At 32.0% G+C, this 8982-nt stretch overlaps 1 protein-coding gene across 3 annotated transcripts; it reads right to left on the bottom strand.

The window, feature by feature from the left end:
* Nucleotides 1–3613: 3613 nt before the first annotated feature.
* Nucleotides 3614–8734, bottom strand: LOC144841559 (uncharacterized). Of its 3 annotated transcripts, XM_078697960.1 has the most exons (9): nucleotides 8503–8733; nucleotides 7932–8165; nucleotides 7541–7717; nucleotides 6919–6978; nucleotides 6112–6252; nucleotides 5761–5922; nucleotides 5450–5593; nucleotides 4976–5195; nucleotides 3614–4715 (listed from the first exon to the last, which is right to left on the bottom strand). In XM_078697960.1, the coding sequence occupies exons 1-9, from the start codon at nucleotides 8555–8557 to the stop codon at nucleotides 4631–4633; spliced, it is 1278 nt and encodes a 425-aa protein (XP_078554086.1). In that variant the 5' UTR covers nucleotides 8558–8733; the 3' UTR covers nucleotides 3614–4630. The 3 variants fall into 3 exon arrangements, with proteins under 3 accessions (XP_078554086.1, XP_078554087.1, XP_078554088.1); XM_078697961.1 differs by lacking the exon at nucleotides 5450–5593 and having other exon boundaries at nucleotides 8503–8734; XM_078697962.1 differs by lacking the exon at nucleotides 5761–5922.
* Nucleotides 8735–8982: the final 248 nt, after the last annotated feature.

The raw sequence follows: 8982 nt of genomic DNA, 5'->3' as shown, positions 1-8982 counted from the left end.
TATTTAAATCTTGTGTGTAAAATCCAAGATCCATTGAAATAATAATGATGTTATTCGTCATTAAAATAAAAATAGCTAACAAACAACGCTGAAACACAATAATATTGTGAAACACAAAAAGTACATGTCACAATACATATTAATCACAATGTTTGGAGTCTTGGTTAGGATTTGTGTTGTATCTTAATGTTTTAATATCTTGAAATGTAAAAATGAATGTTTTGATATACTGTTATTAGCTCAGGGGTAACTCCTACCCGAAACAACTATAATACTGTGGACAGCTATTCTATTTTGGTAGGGTTATTTAAGATTTGTCCTGGAGTATTGTCTAGGGTAGCGCTTTCCTGAATCACAATGTACAGTAAATCTTATAAAGTAGCCTACTAGCAAGTATACAAGTCTCAGGAAGGTTTTCGAATGTAGTTTAAGACCTTTACGATTCCGATCATGTTAGTATTTCTCTACTCAAACAGACCCCACACTTTTTAGAAATCATAGTTTAAAACTATACAAGGATAAGTATCGGTTATGTTGATATCCTATTACTCCAAACTCACAAGTTTAAACATTCCAAGTACAAATAAGAACTTTCTATTTGAGATCACATGAAAAGACTAGAAAAAGCTGCCACATAAACCATCTATGATATGTGGTATTATAAAAAGTATTTTTAAAAATTAATTAAAGTAGGCCTAAAATCTAAAAAAAAAAAATAAACATATAAATTTATTGTAAAAATTATTTTAAAATACATTGTTTAAGAAAAAGCCTTCATTTATGATACTAACTTGTAAGCTTGTAACTTGGTAATCAGTACAACTGAATTTGTTGAGGTTTTATGGTACAGCTTTAAAGTAAATTGCTTACCTATGATGATACAGTCATCACCTCCAGACGAGACCACAGAGCCGGCGCAGCAAGAGTATTCTGTGCTGTAAACCGTCCGTTGTCTGTAGACATATCTATAACTTGTGCTACATCAGAGAGCAAATAACAAGTAATACTAATTACACATTGTGACGCGAGACTAGGCGATAAATAAGAGAGAGAAAAGAAAAACCCAAAATGCTCAATCAATATTGAGTAAGCCTCTATGTGGCTCAGCCGAAATAAATAAGCATACATTATCAATATGTAGTAGACATTTTGATTACTTAAATTAATAGTTTTTCATGATAAGCAGAAGGAAACCATTCCCAAAAGGATGGAAAGGGTGCTCAAATCTCTTCCTCATAATATATTCCAGCGTTTCTCACTTTAAACTAAATGAATGGAATATTCAATTCAACATTTATTTCAAGGCAAACAAAAATTAAAATATATTTATTAAATCACTTAAATTCAGTTTTTGGAATTTAAAACAAAAAAGAATGCTATACAATTATAATCATTGCAGATTGTAGAAAATAAACAGTATACCGATATCGGGTACGTCTGCATCGTATCGCCCAGAACAAACCACATGACGTCGACGTCGAGTAACTTGAAGTGTAACTTTCTGTACTTTGGTAGTTTTGCAAAGAACTTTTTTGAGATGCGCATACATTTTCCCTATATACAAACACAACCAAATCAAGACATTGTAAAAACGATTTAATTCTAGTTAACTGTCTCACCACCCAGTGACAGATCATCAAAGAAAAACTTCCACTTTTCACAATTAGCTTCTTTCACAACATCATCGATACCAGCTCGGAAAACAAGCTTAGTGGTTCACCACAGGATATGATTTCCTAGGCTTAAAAAGTTGTCTGGTACATATCTAATTTGGCGCCTTGTTTTATGCGGCTTATAAGTTCTTTTATGAAGTACGCGGTGGTACTTATGTTCCTAAGCGGTCTCTGAGATCAGGATCTGAGTCTCTTCTCGCCCATATATTTCATCTTTCCACTAAGTTTTATGGAAATCTTTCATTTTCTTCGGCATCCGTTTCTCTTTGGAATGCGTTGCCTTTTGAAATCCGTCAGGCAACTTCCACCAGTGTCTCCAAAACCCACCTTTTGAATTTTGAATTTTCTAAATTGTTCTGTCTATGTAAAGCGCATTGGATCTTTCCTGGAAAACATTTGAAATGAGAAGAGATTTTTATCTAGCTAGTCTAATGTATAAATGTATCCACGGCCTTGCGCCAACCAGATTGACAAATGAAATTGAACTAATTGGGAATGTACACACCCATTCAACGCGTGGAGTAGATAACTTAAATATTGTTATACCTCATTATACCCGTAGCAAAATGGATTCGTCTTTTAAAGTTGCAGGCGGAAAAATATGGAATGACTTGCCAGCAGATATAAAACATTCACCCACGATTATGTTCTTTAAAGCTAGATGCAGATCTCATTTCTTTTCATAACATTTAGCTTCCAGTTTATATTTGTTGTTGCTATTATTATTAATTGTAATTGTGATTGATGTAAAAGATTTAAATTTGTATCCGTTTTTGTCGACAGGACCACAATGCAAAACAAGTTTATTTCTACTTGATTGTGTATAATCCTGTATAAATATGTTGTTAAATAAATAAATAAAATAAATTGAGGCTTTCAGTATAATGCGCTATATCAAGTACCAGTTATTATTATTATTACTTGATCAGGTGGTAATATGCCGGTGACGAAAGAGTGACAAATATCCAAGAGACATAGACCAGGTGGAAAAAGCCCAGAGGCCAACATACGGGAACCCTGTGTTATACTAGATATAGTAACTAATACACATAAAAAGAAGACAAACCCATTAGGATCCAACGCACAAGAGGCAGATGCTAGCGTCAGAGTTATGCATATTCGTACAAATATTGTTTCCATAGCCAAGATTAAGGTATACAGTACACCTGTGTAAAATAGAACAGTTATTCATTCTTATGATAATAATTATGTTTAAATTTAGATTTTAGATTAGCTTTTGGTTTATGACTTATTAGGCCTACATAATCGTGAAGGTGACATATGCAAATTAAAAGTATTTGAATTACCTGTATTCCGCGATGCTGTGATCAATAACAATTTACAACATGTGCTTCTGTATCGTCACGTCACGCAGAAAATGACCAAATGTATGTGTCTACTGCCTTACTGTATAACGAAAAATCACATAACTCAAAAGGTCTAAAATATGGTAATTTACTAAAAAAGAAATGTATTACATGAAGGAGGTTCTCATAGGACTTATAAATACTCGATATCTTCAATTCGGCCACACGATTTCTTTGAGTGAACAAAATTATTAGCGAGTTAACGTTAGGGTTTAGTTAGTGTGGTTAGTATTATTCAGTGATTATGTCAATTATTTAGGTTCAGTTTGACATCATGTGCACAATCAACCTACGTATTGTAGAGAGTACACCAAAGCTTAGCCAATCGGTCTTTTCAACATTAAAATTTAGATAAAAATTTTTTTTAAATACAAATTAGTAACAGAATAAAAAAAATGTATTGCTTTAAGGTTTGTCGTGTTGTATAATTATTTTTTTAATATTTTCTAAACTGGTTACAAAGTTGAATGACCTGTGTCACCTATATAAAATTATATTATTATAAAAAATTTTGGGGGTTTTTGATATAATAATAATAATATAACAATGTTATATAAAAGCCAAATCAAAAGTGTGGGTTGGGCTGAAGGACAATTATTACATTTTTTTAAATTTCTCAATATTTTTTAATAGTTTTTTGTGTCAATTATACGATAATAATTATTGCCATTTAAACATCATTCTAAATTGTGATTGGTTAAATTTAACATGCAATACAAACATACAATACTAGTTATTCTAAAGTAATTCTAAAGTGATCTTTTAAACTTACTAAACCCCGACCGGGGGCCCTTGGCGGCCCCCTGGCCCCCAGCCAATGTTTGCTCGCTTCGCTCGCAAAGCTACGCCACCCCTATTTCAATATCCTGGATCCGCCCCTGGGTTCCACTAAAGAACTTAACGATCCACCCCGCCGTCAAACCTGGTTACGGCCCTGATATCCTTTTCAATTGATTAAGTACTTCATTGAACACATGCAGCATCAATAGTGCATTACTCGTATTTGTAAGACCCATGAATAATAAGGAAAAAGAAAATACTAGCCTTATGAAAACAATCTGACAAAGACTTGCAGTAATAACTCATTTTAGTCTAGTAAAGATAATTAAATATTGGGGCGAGCCTAGAACAAATATATTATGTTTGTTTCTCTGGTACTTAAATTCACCAGAGAAAATAAAAAATGAAATGTGTAGTTTTTTATGTTCAATTCATTCTTGACTCCATTAACAAATCACTAAAAAATCAAATTATATCAATTATATACAGTATATTTTAAATGACTAGAAAAGTACAAACAAGATTAATATATTGAGTATAAATAAACACCAGAATAGATTTAATGATTTGGATTATACTTGCAACAACTGTCTGGTACCGTACTAAATATAAATGCACATTACCTTTTAATACATATTTATGGATAATCTACACAGCTTTCAATTAAGTCAAATATTACTATTTCTAATACTTCGTGTTCCTTTGTTTTAATTGTTTGATAAATAAATATATGTTTTCTTTTGTATTACACAATATCGCATTTCGTGAGATCCTTGCTTACTTCTTGAAAGGTCTTTCGATTCATAAGCATCAGATGATATATGGATTGGTAGGAGTAGAATACAACGGAAAAGGAGCGGTATTTTCCTCCTTGTTTTTGTCTGATCGACGGCGCCTTATGAATATAAAAAGCAAAATATCTTGTCAATATTTCACCAACTTTTCGTCAAATACACTCTATTAAGCTCTGTCTACACTATCAAACTAGTTTGAAAAAAGTGTGATGTGCACAAATATTGTAGTTATATGCCCAAATATAGTTATATGACATCATCATATCCATGGGCATATCACATTTTTTGTCACATAAATAGATAGTGTAGATAGAACTTTAGATAATATTCTTTGCAATTGTGATTCAGTTTAAATACATACCATATGTATAGTCCTAAGACAAATAAAGCAATTATCAGTACTGCCAACAAGCAAACTCCAATAACTATGAACACAGTGTTTGATTGAGGATCATCATCCCCAATAGGAAGGCTTTCTTTTGAATAAAGAGACATACTTGTGATTTCTATCTGAATAGAAGTTCCAATGATCTCTTTTTCTTGTTCAATCGATGTTTTCATAACTTCAGATGAAATGTATTCTACAATGTAAATATACTAATACTAAATAACAATACATTATAATTGTTTTAATTTTTTGTTTGTTTACCTGTTTCGTCCACATTTTAAGTTTTGTACTACACAGAATTTAATTATTATTGTTGTTGTCTGTTTCTGTTTAATTTGTTATTCTTTTTATTCACTTTTTTTGTTTTTCCTTTAACATTTATGCTTATTATCGATTGCTTAAATTTTACTACTGCTAGGGCTACGTTAACTGTGAAAACCTCCTTACCTATGGCTTGTGTACTGTCACTATATGTTTTTGTTGAATCAGATATAAATGAAATGCTCCCAGCATTGTCTTTAGTTGTAATATCTGTTGTAGACAGATCTGTAATTCCGGTGGATGTCAAAGGGTTCACTTCAGGTGTTGTTACTAGAAAATAAAATATTATTATTAGTAGTAGTAGTATTACTGTTGTTGTTTGTTTCTGTTTAATTTGTTATTCTTTTCATTCACTTTGTTGTTTTGCCGTTTTTGCTAATTATCGAATATTTAATGTTACCACCGGTAGGCCTACGCTGACCTCGACAATATCTTACCTATGGCTGGTGTACTGTCAGGGGTTAAAGGTGATTCACTATATGTTTTTGTTGAACCTGATTTGAATGAAGTGCTCCCAGCATTGTCTTTAGTTTTAATATCTGATGCAAACAGATCTGTAAATCCGGTGGATGTCAAATGATTCTCTTCAGTTATTGTTACTAGAAAATAAAATACTTTATGCCACTATTCGAATCAGATGGCGTCGGTTCACTTTCACTTAACTTTCTGATATTCCATAGATGTTTGCTCGTTATTTGGTACTTAGTCTTTCCAGTCGTACTTTCTTTTTTTAGACACAGACGAAGTTGAGTCAATCTTTGACAACTTAACAGTAAAAACATCCTTACCTATGGCTTGTGTACTGTCACTATATGTTTTTGTTGAACCTGATTTGAATGAAATGCTCCCAGCATTGTCTTTAGTTTTAACATCTGTTGCAGACAGATCTGTAAATCCGGTGGATGTCAAATGGTTCACTTCAGTTGTTACTAGAAAATAAAATACTTTAGGCCTAGTTAAGCTAAGATAGGCCTAGTCTTGTTTTTCTAATTGCTCTAATCGAGCTGAAACTTGGCGAAAACAATCCTGAGGATAGGGTGAGATTGAATATGCTTACAAGAAGGGCACCCCCATGATCATGCAATGTCAAAGGTCAAGGAAAAATCAAAACCGAATCTATTGATGAATAGTATGGTTCATGGAGTGTTGAAATAGTAGGGTCAAAGGTCACATCACGCATATGACAGGATTTATGTTCTATTGAACATAGTATCTAGTTATTTATTTTGTTTAGTAAAGAATCAAGAATTAAATAACATGAAATAATATAAGAATGTATAAAATGACAACGTGATATAAAAATGAATTTACATTACAAGGATTGTCATTCAAATTATAAAAAGTCAAAAGGAAAATCATTTATTTGGAATTGATAGTTAATTATACATTTTTAATTTATTCATTCAATTAAATTGTATTAGCTACCGATGCCATATCCGCATAAACAGACACAATACAATTATTTACTTTCTCGTATCTAGGTTGTTAAATAGCAATCATGATTATTGTTGTTAATAATGACAAACTAACTAGACACGATGACGTTGAAATCAAGTATATTTCAAACCGTTTGAAATCAAAAAGATGTTGCTTACCATAACATGGTGGAAAACCAGTCGATGAGGTCGTATTACCATCACAAGGTAAAAGAGAATCTGAAAAAAAAGGAATAAACTCCAATTTTTTAAATAGTTCGAATGTAATTTATTTATTTTTGTATTACTCTCTTCGCTGTTCTCGATAAATCTTCGACGTAAATGACTGCAACAAAGGCAAAGCAAAACAAACAACAAACATTTAAAAGGCACATACATAAATATTTACACAATGCATTACAGAACCTAATCCACCCAAAATCATATACCATTTTATAAATCTTAGCGTTCAGAGAAAACCCTTTTTAGGGCAAATCGTTTAACCAAAATGATCGTTATAAACAATTATCTAACAGTTACGTTATGTGTTTAAAATCAGTATCGAAAGTATGTACCAACTTGCTATGCAATAAAGATTCTTGAAGTTAAGCGCTATTTACCGAATTTTGCCGCTACGTCAATTTATATAGGCCTATGTATTGTTTTGAATTAACAACTTAAACGTTAGGACATCTTATTTGAATTCATTTCCGGATTGTTGTATATGAAGTTGAATATCCTGTTATCCTCAACTGGAAAAGGAGGGGTAACAAATCATTTCTTAGCATAAATGCATGATTACCTGTACAGTAGCCCATTGACGTCCCCGGAGTGTCAATAAGATAATGAACAAAATATGTATCATCGTCCTCAGTTGAACATGCTTTTATGCAAAGATCTATCGAATATTCACATGCCCCTGATGTTGGTACGCAGCCAGTGACGGTTTTCACCTCGTCTCCGAGTGCTGGATATGTACCTATATATAGTTGAATTAGTTAATTATGTTAATCGCGTTAATTTGATTAAAAACCGGGGAAATTCATATTCATCTGATGTTCATACATACATATCCTTGTAAAGCTATAATTATTTTTTTGAGGGGAATCGTGAATTAAAATTAATCTGTAGGTCCATGTCATGTATGTACTATATAAATGATCTGTAAATGTTATAAAAAATTATCAACAAACCATCAATCCAAACTGGAAATACAGTTCCACATTTTAACAGTCCTGGTGATGAGGTTGGCATTCTTATATCTATCCTATCACCCTCATTTCTCAGCTTGTACCAGCCATCTATTATAAAATCATCAGATATTAAAATTCCCATCTCGGTACCAAATCGAATGCTACGACGCCAGTCTGTAAGCACAAGGTTAGTATCACATGGGTCACCCTCAGTTGTAAGGCAGTCTTCATTCCCTGTGTACAATAAACAATGAATTATAAATTTTAATAGAAATAAGGGTTTTATATTACAAAACTTTTGTAAAAAAAACTTTTTGTAATTCGACGGTGTATATATAATATTGGCCCACTACATAATTATGGTTAATGAAAGAATAGCTGTTTACGATTTACCGGGTTTTTTTCTCTGTAGCTGTAATAGACCTACACTAGTTAAATGTTAAGCCCGTGCGTGTTAAAGTTGTTTTACCCTGGCGTTATTGTCCAAAATGAAAGTTATATAATGTTCTGGCAAATGAGATGAAACTCAAACTAAACCTAATTTTTTTATAATAAATCAAAAATACTGTACCATTAATACAAATAACAATTGATAAAATCCAAGTAAATTTTGAAAATATAAACATTTTGTATACAAGTTGGTAATTACGTAATACAGTTTCCAATTATAGCGTTTAATGAATCACCTTAAACTGGTACCTCAAAATACACTGCGATAAGATTATTCAACTTGTAGCCTTACTTATTGTTATTAACAATATTTCTCTTTCGGTTTCTGTAAAAATATCATAGAATAGTATTATAAAGACATAATAACCTTCTCGACGAAGTTAATAATAGTGTTACATACATTTTTAAACGGAAGTTTAAAAAATGTTATTACGAAGAATATGAAGAATCAACTTTCGTTATTTAAAAAAGGAAATTTCCCGTACAAGTACCGGTGTACTATAGAATCTGATATGGATAATGGTCTCTATTGAATTCTCTGTGGAATTAATAGTTTTGCTAACAAAACAGGTTTTAGCACATTGTCTTGCTTCGGTATCTG

The sequence above is a fragment of the Antedon bifida genome, chromosome 4, assembly GCF_963402885.1.
Source record: "Antedon bifida chromosome 4, ecAntBifi1.1, whole genome shotgun sequence".
NCBI lineage: Eukaryota > Metazoa > Echinodermata > Crinoidea > Comatulida > Antedonidae > Antedon > Antedon bifida.
The sequence above is the reverse complement of the archived record's forward strand: the minus strand, read 5'-3'. Positions and strand labels throughout refer to the sequence as shown.

Excerpts from the sequence above, each read along its gene's own strand:
- LOC144841559 (XM_078697960.1), bottom strand. The coding sequence starts at position 8,557 with ATGTTTATATTTTCAAAATTTACTTGGATTTTATCAATTGTTATTTGT. Across the intron at positions 6,979-7,540 it reads GTCAATGGGCTACTGTACAG|ATTCTCTTTTACCTTGTGAT; the intron begins GTAATCATGCAT and ends CTTTTTTTTCAG. Across the intron at positions 4,716-4,975 it reads GTCTTAGGACTATACATATG|GCGCCGTCGATCAGACAAAA; the intron begins GTATGTATTTAA and ends TATATTCATAAG.